The sequence below is a fragment of the Cydia strobilella genome, chromosome 13 (genome assembly GCF_947568885.1).
Source record: "Cydia strobilella chromosome 13, ilCydStro3.1, whole genome shotgun sequence".
Classification (NCBI taxonomy): domain Eukaryota; kingdom Metazoa; phylum Arthropoda; class Insecta; order Lepidoptera; family Tortricidae; genus Cydia; species Cydia strobilella.
In genome coordinates, this window is record NC_086053.1 from 4,025,882 (window position 1) to 4,044,022 (window position 18,141).

At 35.1% G+C, this 18,141-nt stretch overlaps 1 protein-coding gene across 1 annotated transcript in view; it reads right to left on the reverse strand.

Moving 5' to 3' along the window:
* Nucleotides 1-18,141, reverse strand: part of LOC134746478 (protein NDNF-like) — a 70,392-nt gene that overhangs the window by 18,879 nt on the left and 33,372 nt on the right. The window contains exons 3-5 of the mRNA XM_063680880.1: nucleotides 11,984-12,093; nucleotides 10,696-10,784; nucleotides 8,709-8,827 (exon numbers count right to left, since the gene is read on the reverse strand). Of these exons, the coding sequence (XP_063536950.1) occupies nucleotides 8,709-8,827; nucleotides 10,696-10,784; nucleotides 11,984-12,093 (318 nt within the window). The remainder of the gene's footprint in view (nucleotides 1-8,708; nucleotides 8,828-10,695; nucleotides 10,785-11,983; nucleotides 12,094-18,141) is intronic.

An 18,141-nucleotide genomic window follows, 5' to 3' on the forward strand; every position in this document is an offset into this window, starting at 1 on the left:
TCATAAAAAGCCAGTTCCACCGCCAAAGACAGCACCCAGCTATTTAACGCTACGGCCAGCAATGTTAATAGCAATGGCCGACACCTATAAGGTATCAATTAGACAGGAAAATGAATTGGCGGGGGCTAACGTTTAGATTTACGTTGATACGATCGTTTTTATGTATTGGAGGGTTCTATTCACGGCTAAGTTGATAGGAAAAGTTTTATTTGTAAGAAGTATTCATGAGACGAAATGGACAAGTGCCGTCGAGCGTTGCTAAAGACTGTGTGGAGATTTTCTTTAATGGTATTGGACTAATATGTTAGCGCATTATCATGGAAACATATTAAACGATTTGATAGTTCGTATACTAATACTTATGTTGACGTCCGGATGATGACTGTAGCAGTGGTTACCGCTTTACAGTCGCAATGAGAAAGTTTAATCCGTGAATCATTAAAGTAAAGCTATGTTGAAGATATGCAGATTTAATAAATCTACTTATATTGCAAGGAGACGGCGAAACTATAGTAAATAAGAATCAAAATCATAAAAACCCGGTTATTTATTACAATAGATTTTTCTTTTGAATTAATCGCCTAGTTTGAGTTGTTTACCCAATATCCTGGTAGATGGCGGTGACGATCGGGACATATCCTACATTGCGCGAACATCTGTGCATCGTACAATCTATAAGATCGTAAAAATCGTAAAAAAAATTTAGGTTTTTAGGGTAAAGAGTAGTAATAGGACCGGGTCTGACCGGCCGACTCTGATTTCTATGTTAAAAAATATATATTTTTAGGGTCTCAGGGTAAAAAGTAATAGGACTGGATATGACCCGTCGATTCCCTTTTCCATGTCAAAAAATATTTTTGAGAGGAATTGTATGGAAATAGTTCAGCTAGATTAAACATACGCCTGCTTATAATTAAACTCGGTATTTTTTCTCGCTTTCCTTTCGAAACCTTACTGCAAAATTGTACAAAATCGATTTATTATTATGGAACCCTAGTGCCTATTGAATAGCAGTATGGATCTGACCGGCCGACAGTAAAAAGTAATGGGGCTGTATATGACCTGTCGACTCCGTGTTCCATGTCAAAAAATATTTTTGAGAGGAATTGTATTGAAATAGTTCAGCTATATTAAACATACGCCTGCTTATAATTAAACTCGGTATTTTTTCTCGCTTTCCTTTCGAAACCTTACTGCAAAATTGTACAAAATCGATTTATTATTATGGAACCCTAGTGCCTATTGAATAGCAGTATGGTACAGCATAGCCTATAGTTTCTCAGATGCGTGAAAAAGTTGTTTACTTGGACACGGTCTGCATAATAATGCTATTCTCCGAAGAACGCTTTTTGCTAGCGGCACTACTTTACTAGATATTAATTAAGCTTCTTACATGCTATTTGACGTTAATATTACCATATATAGGCTTTTGAGGCCGTCATTTCAGTGGAGATGGTATAGAGGTATTTTTATCGTGTGACATTACAGTTAGGCGCTGGATTAAATATTAATCGTGAGATTGAGGTTTTCGCTCTTTAAATACTTAATGGCCCTTTCACTTAGCGAGGTCTTCAATCCGTCCCTTGATTTGGATGAAAGGGCATTCCAGAACAATCTGTTCGACCGTCTGCTCAGGGTCATTAGTACACACACACCGAGGGGTCATACCAGTCCCATTTCTACTAATAGTAGTTTCCAACCCCTGTTTTCTAATACGGTTTGGTTGATACCGTACATGTCGCGGTTGGACAAAGTCAGGTACTTTTGGGTCGAATATAAAAAATTGCTCATCCTTAAGTTGTTGGGCATTCCAACCCAAAAATAAATATAAAATATTACTTAAGCGATTATGAAATGGTTTAGGTTTAATAACCTAAACGCAAAGTCAGAGATGCAACGACGTTTTTCTACTAGGAAAATAATACAAATCATGTATCGTATTGTGAATTATAGAAAAAATATTAAAGTTCTCACACGATGAAGAGGATAATTCTAAACCCTAATAGGCACTCTCTTTCGGGATTACCCTAAACATTTTTTTTTTGCCATAATATGCGGAATCCATATTTAATTATGGATTTTTTAAACCTGATACTTAAGACGAATGGGGACGAAGTAATTGGACGAAGTAATGTTAATTAAAGAATAGTTATTTACGATACAAGTGCGGAAAGTAGGAAATTCGCAAGGAGTGGTGATAAACTAAAACACGACTGAAGGTGTACTCCCTTCGGTCGTGTTTTAGTATGGGGATGAATTTCATATTTTCCGCACTTGTATCGTAAATAACTATTAAGCAATTCGATGTATTATACCTGCACAGCTATGCCCCTTCATTTGATTTATTTCGATTTTCTAACTATTAATTTTCATTCTATGTATTTTTTAATAATTCATTGTGTATTTTATACGTCACTAGTATGTTTTTTTCTTTTCTTTTGTTGTTGTTTAGTATGCATAGATTTTTGTGTTACTTTTTTTTTATTTATGTCTGTTTTTTGCGTGTCGTTGGCGTATATGTCGTCTCATACATGGAATAGTCTCATACTTTTAAACCAGCGCCACGGATTGCCGCGGCATTATGCTGAGTGGGGTACCATTTTTGAGACCAATATTTTTTTTATGTCTTGTATGTTTCCTTTTTTATATGTAATATGTTGTGGCGTTAAATCAAATTTTCTTTCTTTCTTCTTTCAATAAATATGTTGTACTTCAGTTTTATATCGCAATAAAGTGCAAATAAAAAAAATATTAGGCAAAGGAAAAGTTTAACAATCGTGTTATGGATCATACAGATTGAAATATATAAATTGCCTTAAATAAACAAATGCTTCTGAATATGATTGCACATAATGAAGTCACCAACAGTACTGTCTTGCATGCCGTAGAGTCTTACAAGAAAGCATAACACGTTTACACACGCGTAAACATAAAAGGATTCTTTATGCATAGTTGTGTGACAAAAACATACATTTTATCGTAATCAAGAAAGGCGGTGTAGGCTGAGAGATGACCACAAAATCATCAGTTGCTTAAGCTTTAATGCTTACTCAAAAATTAATATTACTAGAAAGTTTGTACGTAAACCAATATTGTACAGTCGAAGGCAAAAATATCGATCCAGACAGATGGCTCAAAAATATGTGAACACGACTTTATTGTCTAAGGTGTAAGACCATACAAATATTTTTGAAACTTTGGGAATGTATAAATATTTATGCCCTTGACTGTACTCCAGCATTATGCATAATTAGGTCATAAATTGAGTAAATATCGGTAGCAATTTCGGAACTGACCCTGACAAAACGAACGTAATTTACGATTGCAGATGATTTATAACGCACTCGTTATGTTTTTTATGTAGGTTTAGTCTACATTAAACCCGAATCATCATTTTTACGTCGTTAATTCATATAATTATTTTATTAAATAAATATTAACTTTCAGTTTAGTAAGTGCTACTCGTAATTGTTGGATTTAATTTACTACTTATGTAAAACACAGGAAAACCACAATACAGTACCTACACAATTAAATGAGTTCCCAATAACTTCTACGTCTGTTATGCGTAGTGGGACAAAATAGCAGTGTGATTTTTGTAGTTTTGTAGCGGTCTAAATAATTTGGTGACATTCCTAGGCCAAAGATTTGGCATCGCCCATCAGCATGGGAATGCAGCCAGCCTTATAGGCACTTGGTAGGGCACATAGGTGGGTATAAGTTCTATTTTATTTTATTACTTTAAAAACATATAGTTTATAATTATTTTAATGTTTTTTTTTTTAATTCAGTAAAGATTAATTTATACTCTGATACTACATATATTTGTTCATTATGCCATGGACTACATTATACGTTCGTCTCTTGGTCTACAAAAAAAAAGTGGCTGGAACAACCTTGCCTTTTATTGTTAGTTACTTGTACAAACATGTGTTGATCGAAAGGTAATTAATCCACAGTTTTTTTTAAATTTTATCTATGGATACACAGCCAAATACAATGGAATAGTTGTTATTTATGTTCAGTAATACCAAAGATAGATATAACTCCGTAATAGATGGATACAGTCTAAGGAAAAAACGTGCCTCGAAAATCAAGAAAATTTGATTCTCGTTCAGAAGGCGCTACTAGCTTTGGCCTACTGTCGTATAGATGGCGTTGACAGTTTCGTTTGTTATTTAACAATTTTAACGCATATCAGTGAAAGAACATGGGTCAAAATCATAAAAATAATTAATGCAAATAAAAAAAATCATTTATCCATATTTAAATACATTTTATCGTATTTTTATAAATATTTATTTTTAGTTTTAAAGTGTCAGTGAATTTACTGGGGTTACAAAATTTACTATGACAGTACCGATCTAGTATAAGTTACTCTATGGTAATACCATAATTAACGTATACATGTTACTCTCATTTTTTCCTTTATCAATTTACATGATGTATGTATGTATACATTTTATTTCAGAATTTCATTCCATAGGTATATAAAAAAGAGCATATACTATGTTCCTGTTACTATAGGCCAATCGTGTAAGTTAAGTTTTAAATCTCATCAAATCTCGTAATTTTTCTGTTCTAACCTTTTCTTGAAACCTCAACCAAAGATTTAACAAAAACTTTTATGAAAAAAGAGCATATACTATGTTCCTGTTACTATACGCCAATCGTGTAAGTTTTAAATCTCATCAAATCTCGTAATTTTTCTGTTCTAACCTTTTCTTGAAACCGTAACCAAAGATTTAACAAAAACTTTTATGAAAAAAGAGCATATACTATGTTCCTGTTACTATACGCCAATCGTGTAAGTTAAGTTTTAAATCTCATCAAATCTCGTAATTTTTCTGTTCTAACCTTTTCTTGAAACCGTAACCAAAGATTTAACAAAAACTTTTATGAAAACAGAATACCTACGTGTAGCTTAATATTTCATATGATGCCTGTACAATATCTGTAATTTTAGGACAAGATATAGTGGTACTACGTAAACGAAATTAATAACTAGCTTAAATCTAAAATAGGCCCTTGAGGCATTGTACCAAGGATGCTGGCGGCATTTCCCCGCTGTATCGCAATGCTGATACGTTGTGCGAGAAAGCCGCCAGCTCTTCGGTCACCAGTTACGTCAACCAGACGCTTCGCGATTTCTGCAAACAACTTATGCGCGCTGGGACCCCATGGACCTAGAGTTTCAACTCCAAATGACAAGATTATATTTTACAAATTTAGGTTAGCCATCTGTGGCCTATCCCTCAATACTTTACAAGTGTACAATTTGACAAAATTGTTAAATTGTAAACAAAAAAATGTACCACAATAATTCCAAATATGTATTCGTTACAAGTTCGCAGTGTACAAATATGTCACTTTTGTGAAAGCGTCAAAGAATAAAGGTATGTCACGACAGCTACATAATTGTAGGATTGTTGATTTGTGAATATACAAGCGAAAAATTGTAATGTTACAACTACAAATATGTAACAATTTATTTGGCTCCTTTGATGTTGAAGGTAGTTTCACTTTATACGCAATACGCTAGAATTACATTTATTATAATTATTTAGTGATCTAGCTACGAGCATTATATACCTTACGTACCTACATACCAATTTAACTAACTAACATTGTTGAAAACCACGGCAGATGTATGCCAAGACTAAAAAAAATACTACCTAAGTCTAGAGTAATGTATAAAATAGATGCAGAGATTTGATATGTATAGATTAGTTTTATATATATATATATAATAGTATAATATAATTATATACCTAATAGTATCAAGCAAACGCGGATGGGACCGCGCGAACTCGCCAACTATTACATAAACCAAAGAGGTTTACAATAGTGGCATGCTGGCAAAAGTTGTATGAATATTTAAAGTGAATAAATAAATTAAAAAAAAAAAAAACTGACATTACAAGGGACTTGCAAGCTAAACTGACCATTTAAGACCTAGTAAATGAAAACAAAAACATTATTTTTGGTAAATTTAGTGAAAAATTGACGCACACTGTGAAAATAAACAAATGGAAGGAGATAACGCAAAATTTAGATTATTTGGGTATAATGGAGAAAAATTGGAAATACTTAAAGGATACTATGTGGCAAAATTGGAAAATTGGAGTGGAATTACAATTAATTCTTCTTCACTATCACTGCTAATTGAACTAAACATTTCGTGGTACAAAGGGTTGGAATCGCTAAATATGATAAAATATACGGCAATATTCGTACACTTAGCAAGAGGGTGGGACACACGTTTAAAGAATTGTTAACTTGTAGGTACAATTCTACATATACTTATGTATAATTATTACTACAATATAGTGTAGCACAAAATTGAAAGCACTGAACTGAAACGTAATTTAAATGTAGTTACTTTCAAAAATAGCCTTCTATTCAGTTTTACTGGACGTCGCATTTCCATTTGCATTTAATTTAATTTAAATTTACGTGTAAGCTTTGTATGATATTTTTTGTTGATTTTACTCTTCTTCCTTCGCAGCTCCCACAGGCAAAACTATCCTATATCCTTTTCCGGGACTCAAACTATCTCCGTACCAAATTTCATCTATGTAAACCAATTCAGCGCAGCGTGAACAGAGTCTGTTACTGTCTGTTCAACAGACAGTAGGTATATAAATATTAATCTGTACTAATATTACTGCTTCAGTGCCGTCGTTTTGACACCGTTTTTAAGGTTCCGTGCCCGAAGGGTAAAAACGGGACTCCTCTGTCCGACTGTCTGTCTGTCACCAGGCTGTATCTCATGAACCGTGATAGCTAGATAGTTGAAATTTTCACAGATGACGTATTTCCGTTGCCGCTATATCAACAAATACTACAAAGTACGGAACCCTCTGTGGGCGAGTCCGACTCGCACTTGTCCGGGTTTTAAAGAGATTTACAAGAAATAATGAGCTTGAAAAGTCCAAAAATGCCAGTGATTCTTAATATCCCTGAATCCCCAGGCAAATTTTACAGCTGCGTGAAATGCTCGGAAAATCACTTGACGATACAACGACAAAAAATATTTTTTTCTAAGTCATTCCGAGGGTCGGGAAAGGGTTGAAAAAACACAAGTGTTCACACAATTCTACGGTCTTTTCCGGAAGAAAAATACAGCTAAAGTGGGTAAACAAGGTTGGTTTGGTGCTTATAAAAGGTCAAATGTGAAGCCTTGGGCAAAAGATTTAGCCTTAGAAAGCACTGCGATTAATTTTTTGCGGTTTCAGAACCGCAAAAGTGTAACGTACGGCGTGCTTCATAAGCGCGCGCACTTGCAAGACTGAAATCGCAAGAAATTAGACAGAAACTGCAAGAAATTAATCTCAGTGCGTTCTAAGCCTTAAAGTGTATTGAACCGGCTCAAATGATTTCCTCCTTTTTTATGAAAGGACTCAAGTGATGTGAAAATATCCTAAATATTTTGTTTTCACGCTTTTCGATACAAAAACCTTAGTGCGTAGTCCAACATACACTTCATCTTTTTTTCGTTTGAACTGATCCTTGTATTTACAGTTAAGTCTAGAACCTCAATAAAGATTAAAAACCACGGTCCAAAGTAACGATCAACCTTTTCAATAAAGATTAAAAACCACGGTTCACAGTAACGGTCAACCTTTTTCCAGAAAACCTGGTCATATCACGCACGCGCCATATATGGCTTAGATAATAATTCATCTAATACATCACTCATACTGTAATTACTTCAATAATAACTCGGAACTCTTATTTCATAGACGTATGAGCTATTTTACAATACATTTTGAAGTAGAACTTGTATTGAATAAGCCTCAAAGAAAATCTATTGGAAAATTTATTAAAGAATGTCTTTCTTAAATTTATGGCTCTAATAAAGTGTTCTATTATAAACGTTATGCTGACAAGATAAGGTACATCTTAGGTTATTTCTTATGTCTTAGGTTGTAAGTGTGTTAAGTCAATATGGTTCTTGATCTGTGAGTTAGGGCTGTTTAGTTCCTAGTCTTGTAAGTGGCAATCGGACACACGTACCAGATTTATTGTCGGGTGGTATGGGTAACGGTGAAGGTTTTTATTGATTTCTGTGCGCATGATTTAAAGCTTTCGCGGTTTGTGAGATTGGCATTTAAGATCGTACTTCAATCATAAAGTTGTTTGAATGTTCATAGGCCATACACATAAATTAGGTTTACGTATCTCTTGTAGACAATCCAGTTAAGGGCTATGGAGCCTAAATATCTGCTAAAGTTATTATCCGTATAAATGAGTAAGTTTTTTTTTCTACCTACCTGTGTGATAAAATAATTATTTATGCACACTAAGATGTTCACTCACTGACTACAGGAGTAAAAACTTTTGTTCTATTAAAACGCTGATATAATGATGATAATGAAATGGCTCCTCTAAACTATGGGCCATCATACTGGCACACTAAGATGGGCCAGCGGCGTGTAGAAAGGGTAGTGGTTTCAGATGGCTTATGGCGCGGCGGGATGGCGATGGGATGGCCACGGTCTCGGTTTTTAGTCCGCACATCAAAGGTAGTGGGCCAGCGATGATGCGTATGCATCTACACGTGACCCATTGGATAGTGCGTGCTCTTAACCATCGCATGGCCATCTCACTGGGCCAGCGTATAAAGGAGCCATAACCATCGCATGGCCATCGCGCTGGTCCAGCGCTGGGCCATCGTGTAGAGGAGCCAAAAAAATGCTACACACCTAGGGTCCCAGTTAGCAGAGAGTCTCCGTCTGGATCGCACGCGTAGTCGCACGCGCACGGAGCGTGGAGCCTCGCCACGCACGCTGACTGCCGCCGCTCCTCCGGCTTCTGAAGATAGCTGAAAACATAGTCATGTTTTTTACCCACTCATAAAACTAAGCCAATGAACTATTACAATAACTAAAGAAGTGTGACTAGAGCTCAAAAATTACACCAAAGGACCCCACGGGAATTATGCCGCGAACGATTGAACTGTAGGTACTGCGCGCATTGTGTCAAAGTCAAATATTGAAAACCGCGCAAGAGAGAGGATAATTATATATTTTATATTTATATAATCTATAAAAGTAGTTTTAAATGAAAAATAATATAGTATTCCATATGCCAATTTAAAGACCGAACCATACCGCATGCAACGGGACTTGACATAAGTTGTACCTACTACCTACGCAGGATAGTAGTTTGATCTTTGTTATTGTTCTTAGTTCTTGTACTACTCAAAATGAAATTCAAATCATAATTCTTTGCTGTTGGTTTAAAATTAAGACTCATGTATGCATTCCATTTGTGAATATTTTCTATTCAGTTTTTATTAAACGTTTATGTAAGAGGTTAGATCCTCAAACCATTTAAATTATTCAAACATGAAACTACACTCACAATAATATGTAAATCTCGTGCGATCCCTTTTGTCAACGTTCCAAAGGTTTCACGTATATCAAGTTTGTCGATGCCACGAGGTGGATTCAGATTATTAAAAATACGATCTTAATTTCGATGTCAGAGCGTCCTTCTTCCGACACGGAAATTTGAAAACTCATTTAGTTATTGACCGAGCGAAAGCGACGATCGAGCTGCCATGGGCAACTTTGTATGGAGCCCGGTCCAAAAACCAACAGAGATGAGAGTTAGGTCATTAGATAGTTAGGTATTTCTATGTACTTCATTTCATTCTATGGACACCAAGCGGGATTCCATTGCAGAACTGAGATATTGGTATTTTAGTCAAAATGTCGTCACCCTTATTACTTAGGTACTAAGTAAGTAAGTAAACTTGAATATTTTAGTTCTGCAATGGAATTCAACTTGGTGGCCATATAATGAAATGAAGTACATAGAAATGCCTATATAACGACCTAACTTTCATCTCTGTTGGTTTTTGTGCATTTCCAATGGCTATAACGGGTTTTATGTGCGGTGGGGCAGAATATATTGGTGCTATTGAACTGTGATAGAGCTGGAAAACAAATTTGTATCCTATTTTTAAAATCCGAAAGTGATGTTCGCAAGTTGCAGTTATTGTAAATTTCTTGATTCAAACAAGCCGAAACTCAATGGTCAGTTTCTTTTTTCACAAGTTACGGCTACTTTCCGGCTCCATCATTGGGATTCATACTTTATACTATTACTTTAAGTACCTATAATTGACGACTCGTCTGGCCAAGTGGGTAGTGACCCAGTGACTATGAAGCCGATGGTCCTGGGTACGAATCCCGGTAAGGGCATTTATTTGTGCGATGAGCACAGATATTTGTTCCTGTGAGTCATGGATGTTTTTCATGTATTTAATGTTATATATAATATCATTGTATCGCTTATTTACCTATCAATTACAAATATTTTCTTAAATTAATAAAAAATTTAAGATTTTTGTATTTTTCCCTGTATCTACATTACAAAAGATTACTTCTTTTCGAATGTCATAATTCAAGGTTAATAGGAAGTAGTTACCTATAGGTTTTGATATCCTTACTTACTATGTTTATTCGGTAAAAACGGTGATATCATTAGACGAGATTTCATTTAAAACTGATTTTTAATAGCTCCAATTGATTGCAGATTCAAGTATTTAATATTAAACTGAACTCGATATCTCCACGAGTTTCTACACACAAACCAACAAGTCCTATCAGAAGGATAATATTAGAATTCGTATAAGAGCAAATATTACAATTGTGATTTATAAATAAAGTTATAATGTCTTACCTGTAATACGTATCTCTCGTTCTGCGATACGCTTATTGATAGTGTCGTCATCTGCCGACCAATATATTCTCTTACAAATGTCAGTTGATCTAAAAAAAAAGCTGTTGTCATGGTACGTGGTAGAATTAGCATCAAAAGTAGCGTATCAGACTAAGTATCTACGCAACATTCTCTGACAGCTTAACAAAAAGAGATACGTCTCTATAGATATATAGAACTATGTACACATACTCTCGAATAGGGTATTTAAAATAAAATATTTTACACCATGCATGAAATAAAGCACCAGAAGATTAATAGAGAAACGTAGACAGCAGTTATTTTTAGACACAATTTCAATTTTAAAACCAGAATAAAACTATAAAGAGTAGGTAATTTGATTGTGACGTCACATGCTAGTGTTTCATATAAATTCAAGAGTAGCAATATCATTTTGACACCTCGAAAAAAGAAACTGATTTGACTAGTAGTCAAATACCCTATTGTCGAGGAAGATATTTTTGGGGCGTTGTTGCGCAACTATTGACCGGACAATTGGAAAATAATGACTACCTAACTTGAAATAATGATTAACTTGATAGCGTAGATTTCAGCGAAATGTTATGAAAAATCTGACATGAATTCGCCGAAAACTCATCGTAGGTAACAACCTCAATTATAATCACAATTGATTTGTACAAAATAACAACACGACCGAGCTCGCCTTTTTCCTGATGAAATCCATGCTTTAACTTTAGAAATAATAAAATTAGGTTTTATTTGAAATAAAATTAGCTTGGACAATCTCAGTGTTATATTTTTTCCCGTCTCCATACAATTTATAACCTTAAAACGCAAAATCTCGTAAAACTTTATGAAGATGACAGCCGTCACCGTACCCAAGCTATATGTTGGTGATTTTTGCAAAACGTACTTAATATTTAGGTCACGTTTACTATCAAATCAAAATCATAAATAAATTACATAGGCGCCATCAATTTGTGGGTCTTAGTAGTCTTTATATTCTCAAATGACTTTTTCGTCTAAGATGGTAATCTGTTAAACAAAAGCCATTGTCTCTTTTGTGGGAGCGGTCGGCCATTGTGTGTGAGCGCCGCACGCATCGTGGCACGCGCCGTCTTAGACGAAGAAGTCATTTGCGAAGATGAAGACTATAGGATCCAACGCACGTCGTAAACGGGTTGCTTTTTATTTTAGTGTTTCCCTACGGGCTAACAACAACTAATCTACACGGCAAACTGAAGAGGTCCCGTCAGGTTTTAGGGTCAAATTGTAAAAAGAGACTTACCATCAATATTTCCGATGTGGCCCCTAAAAAGGGCCCAGCGTACGTCGGTCGTACACGGACTCACCGTGACGTACACTGGGGCTGATATCGATGAGGTGTTCAACTCCAAACTAGAATAGGAAAATAAACGATAAGATAAATTTTGAAAGATAATATTCACTTTGCGACCTTTTGGAAAACCGCTCTGATCGCTACCGACACCGATCAAGCTGTTTAACCTTGTGTGGAAGTAAATTGAAATTAGAGGTAGATATTATTATTTCTTTTATGTGAGCGCGTGGCCATTGTGCCTGAGCGCGTGGCCATTGTGTGTGAGCCTCAGGCACAAAGGCCACGCGCTCACACAAAAGAAATAATGGCTTTTGTTTAACAGAATGCCATTGTTAGTACAGGTAAGTGAACGAGCTCAGTAGAGAAAATTTTATCTATACTACTATATTTTTACTTTTCAATCAAATTATTATTATTAAGATAGTAAGTACCTAATTTGTATTGAATACCAACATTTATTTAGCCATTTAGTATAAGGAATATTTTAGTTGCTACTACTCTCTGATTTCTACATTTTAATTTAATCATGTCAAAGCTCAAAAGCAAATCAGGAACAGCAGGAATAAGAATTGGAACTTGAAATCAATGGGAACTTATTTATAGCAAGCAACCTATACGGATTATTGATGTATTGGCGAAAAGCAGGAAATGAAGATTTTACGGTCCATTATACAAGAACAAAAGAACATCGCCGCAAAAAATGCGTGGTCATAACTTAAAAATAAAATAGAACAAATACTGGGTGAAAAAATTTATTGGGCCCTTCAGTAAACTACTTGAGACAATACATAATAATAACGTAATTCTCTAAGAACAAATTAAATTATTTTCTAAGAAAATATTTTAACTTGTTTTTTCCAGTAGACACACTACTTATTCATGTATGTTGTGTGTGTTGTACTTTATTTCAGTTTATAAATGTAATTCATAATTTTAAATCAGTATATAAATGTAATTGTTTATTTTTTTTCAGCAATCCTTGCAATAATTACATTTAACTTCTGTCCGTTATTTTTTTATGTGTGGCATTTACTTATACCTACCTACTCAGACTTGATTAATGTTGTTTAAGAGGTTTTTAAATTTTCGATACGAGTGGCGATAAATTAAAACACGACCGCAGGGAGTACCTATTCGCACGTGTATCGAACAACGTTTTATAGTACATATATGGCCCTTTAAACTTTCGACATATGCACAAAAAGTGCACTTTACGCACTAGTGCGAGAAAGTAGCACCATATGTACTGTAAAGGTGTTTTTACTAATTTTACAAGTGTAGGTAGCGGCTTAGCGCCAGGGTCCGTTATCCTACTCAATTTTCTCCACTTTGCCCGCGGTCTTCGGCATCCTCAGGTGTGAGGTGGATTATTACATTATAGACCGTTTTTAGGGTTCCGTACCTCAAAAGGAAAAAACGGAACCTTTATAGGATCACTCTTGCGTCTGTCTGTCTGTCTGTCCGTCTGTCACAGCCTATTTTCTCCGGAACTAATGGGCCAATTAAGTTGAAATTTGGTATACATATGTAAGTTTGTGACCCAAAGACGGACATGTAACGTAAACAAATGAATTTTTAACACGGGGGCCACTTTTGGGGGGTAAATAAATAAAAAAATAAAGTTTTTCAGACTATATCGTGTTATATATCAAATGAAAGAGCTCATTGTGGGAATCTCCAATATTTTTTTTTTTATAATTTTACGATAAATAATTTAGAAGTTATTCAAGAAAATAGGCAAAATATGACCATTTCCCCCCCTTTATCTCCGAAACTACTGGGTCTAAAATTTTGAAAAAAATAATAACCTATAGATTACAGGAAAACATATTAGAAATCGCAGTCAAGCGTGAGTCGGACTTAATTAGGTACTTAGTTTTTGATCCGACCCCTACGGGTTTTTTAAAGATATTTCACTCACGTTTCACATACAAAATACATTGTTTAAATTGTGTAATATACGGAACCCTTGGAACGCGAGTCTGACTCGCACTTGGCCGGTTTTTATGTATCTTGCTCGTACTCGCATATGAGTGCGAGCGAGTTGTATAGAAATTAAGTGACGCAGACGTTAGCGAATATGTCAGTTTGACACTGATAAGGCAGGTGTGGTAAAGCTCTGCTACTCCCAAATAAAGATACAATTCACTTAACCTCCTAAGTCCCAGCTTTTTTTAAACGTCATAGTCCTAGAGGCCTCTTGTTCATTTTTTTGCACATAATAAATATTTGCTGTCAGTCCTGAACAGACTATTTACAACTCTATAAACTGTCAGAATACTCCGCGCGAGCATTTAAATTTGAAAGCGGGGGGCATCTAACATAGTAATTTACTTAATGCTGGGAGTGGGACTGAAGGGTGATTTTTATTATGTACATCATCATCTGCCTGCGCCATTTCCCATCATCTGGGGTCGGCTCTCCTTGTCCGTTTTCTCCATTCCGGGCGATTTTGGGCGATATCTGGGTTCATGTCTGCTTGTTTCAGGTCTTTTTGGACCGTCGTTAGCCAAGTGGCGGAGGGCTTTCCGCGCCCACGCTTCGTCGTTGGTATGTCTAGGGCTACTCGCACCATGTGGTCTTCGGGAAGCCTGAGGATGTTTCCATACCAGCGTAAACGTTTTTCTTGGACTTTTTCAACTATGGGGGCGATTTTGAAGCTAAGAGATTTTGAAGAATTTTTATTATGTACATAATTAAGGTTAAAGTAAACATTTCAGTTCACTTCTCAAAAAAAGTAACAGATTTTCCTTCAATTCATTGGATATTTGGACGTCGGCCTTTATCAATATAGGACAGGTTCCGTATTATTGAAAAAGTTAATAGACCTTTTACAGATTTTTTCAAAGAAAAAGTATGTGAATACAAAATAATAGAAAATGTAATGGAATTTTTTGTTAACAAACGTTTTCAGTGGAGCGGTCCTTACATGTCATGTCAACGAAAATTACGTTGTCTTGTTTCTGACCACTCTGTCACGCTTGTATTTGTGTCTTTAAGCTCCATAAATATATGTCTAGTGTTATTGCATGTCTCTCTAGCAATAGATTATAATTTAAGAACAAGAGGGAATTTTTATATAGTGATTTATATAGTTCCTGACAATGCTACTTAGTGAAGCTAGTACTTAATAAAGTTTCTTAAATACTAACCCAGCCTTTAATGATATAGTTAAGCTGTATTTTTTCATAATTCGGTACATTAAAATTGGCTCAATTTTTACGTACCGCCTCGTGATTGAACGTTTTTTTTCAATTTAATTTGTATATGACTGCTTTGTATTGCCATAGCTAAGTATAAATAAATAAGACATTATTACACAAAACTATTAAGCATCACACCCATGTGTTGTGGGTACCTAGACAACGATACATAAATATAATGCATAAATCTATATATCTGTGTTATAAACATTTATTATCGGATTCACAATTATTATTATTCAATTAAAAGTAAAACTAAAAGTAACTAAGAATAACAACTTATAAATAAAAAAATAAAAAAAATTAAAAAACAAAACTACTCTTAATTAAAAAACATCTAAATAAGGCCCCCGCGGCATTGTGCCAAAGATGCTGGCAGCATTCCCTCGCTGAATGGCAATACTAGTTAATAGTTAAAATGCATAAATAGTTAAACCTACTTAAATATACAGAAAACACCCATGACTCAGAAACAAATACCCGTGGTCATCGCACAAATAAATTCCTTTCAGGGATTTGAACCCAGGACCATCGGCTTCATAGGCAGGGTCACTATCGACTAGGCCAGACAGGTCATATATCTAACAACCTCTCAACCTCTTCAACTTCAAAAGCTACCCGTGAAATTTAAGCTTTAGGTAGGTACTAGATGTTATGTTTGACGACCGGTCTGGCCTAGTGGGTAGTTACCCTGCCTGTGAAGCCGATGGTCCTGGGTTCGAATCCCGGTAAGGGGATTTATTTGTGTGATGAGCACAGATATTTGTTCCCGAGTCATGGGTGTTTTCTATGTATTTAAGTATTTATATATTATATATATCGTTGTCTGAGTACCCATAACACAAGCCTCCTTGGGCTTACCGTGGGACTTGGTCAATCTGTGTAAGAATGTCCTATAATATTTATTTATTTATTTTATTTTATTTATTTATGTGTTAAATATGACAAGGTAGGAAAGTTTTTATCATATAAGCTTATTATAAGAGACTTAGTACTAAAGTTTTAAGCATTTGAACAGGGTTATAAGCCTCATCAAACCTAAGCCTAAGAAAATGTTATATGATCAACTCAAGCTGAGCAGCCACACCAATTAATTTGGCTAAATTTAATGTTAAGCATAATATCATATTTTGCAAAATAATTATTAATTTACTACCGTTTCATTATAATCATTTTGGTATCATATTTATTACTTGTTTAAAAATCCTTTTACACGTGTAAAAGGGGGAATTTCAATTTTGTAAACAAAATACGTATTTTGTTTACAAAATTGAGCATTTAGTTTGGTAAGTAGATACCTAAGGCATACTATTGACTTTAGATCCCTACCTGAAAAATAATGATTTGATGATGAATGATTGATGAAAGGAATGTGATTTGTGACGATCTGACGTTTCGAACCCTTTACAGCGTTCGTAGTCAACGTGTGACGATGACACGAGGAATGCTGTAAAGGGTTCGAAACGTCGGGATGTATTATAAATTCAATATACGCGATATAATCCATTTTCATAGTTTTATTTCACGAGTAACTCGCGGTAACCGAAGACAATATTATTGTTATTAAAAATACCAGTCAAGGGCTTCCTAAATTACCTACACATTTTTTTCCTTAAAACGATTTTCGGTTGACTATCCTTACAGGTTTTCCTGTAATCATTGGGTAACGACCCAATTTTTGTTCGAAATTTAAAATTTAGTAACTATAGGTACTCAGTCGGCAGATAACAACAACAGATATCGGACTTGGGATGGTGTGTCCTTTAAATCCAGAAAGGTCCAGACTTGTGCCCACTCTGAATTTATAGTGCACATTAATTTTATACTAAGCTCTCGCCTAGGGGATTAAATCTTTAGGTATACTATCGCATAATTTTATAAAAACATTAGTAATGCTTAAGACATTCCGATGGTTTGTTTGCTTTATTGACCAGGAGTTCAGTATGATTCTGACTCTGCAAATGCATGGTGCAAATGTAATTTTTCTAAATATATTCAGCTAAATTATATAAAAACTTCTACTCAACCCTTGAATGAATTATTCTCAGTCAAAGGATTATAAGTCAGCTTTGCAATCGCTGGTGACGTCTGGTCTTTTTGGATAATTCCTTAATTGGGGAAAGCACGTTCGGATGCTCCTCATGGGCGTAGGTAGGTACAGGTAGGGGGGGGGGGGGGGGGGGCAGCAGCCCTAGCGCTCACACTTTACATATAATGTATGCCCCTCTGCGGTATATGTCCCCCCCCCCCGGCCCCTAGGCCTCCGGTGATATCAACTTGCCTGTTCACTGGCTTGCTACGCCCTTGTCGGACTCCACAGGCCTGCCTTATCCTTAGGTCTCGATGCCAAAAAAATTTATTCGGTGCCTGCCCTATAGTATTAATTTAAGGGGGGGGGATTTTAATCTTCTCGAGGCAGAGGAGATTCTCATTTTACAATTTTTAATTTAAGCTTGAAATTGACATTATATAGGTATCGATATTTTTGACATAAACTTACAATCGTTTTAAGCATGTATATTATTATTGTATATTTAATTTTATAAATTTTGGTAAAATAAAATCAGTTATTGACTTTAGAAATAACTATATATTATATAATACAACTATGAAATTATTAAAAGTTAAATAGGACACTGTCAAATATATTGTACATATATAAATTAATCTTTAGATTTAAGATAATTGCCTTGCCCTACCAGGGCCCATGTGAAACTATTATATATGTAACACCTGTGTACCATGGATGCAATAAATAAATATGAATATGAATAAATATGAATATGAGGTGTAGGGTAGAGCAGTTGTAGCTTTATTTGACGTTCATAAGCGCATTGTAATATGCCTATTATTTAGTTTATTGTTCAAGTAGGCATATTACGCCTACTTGAATAATAAACTATC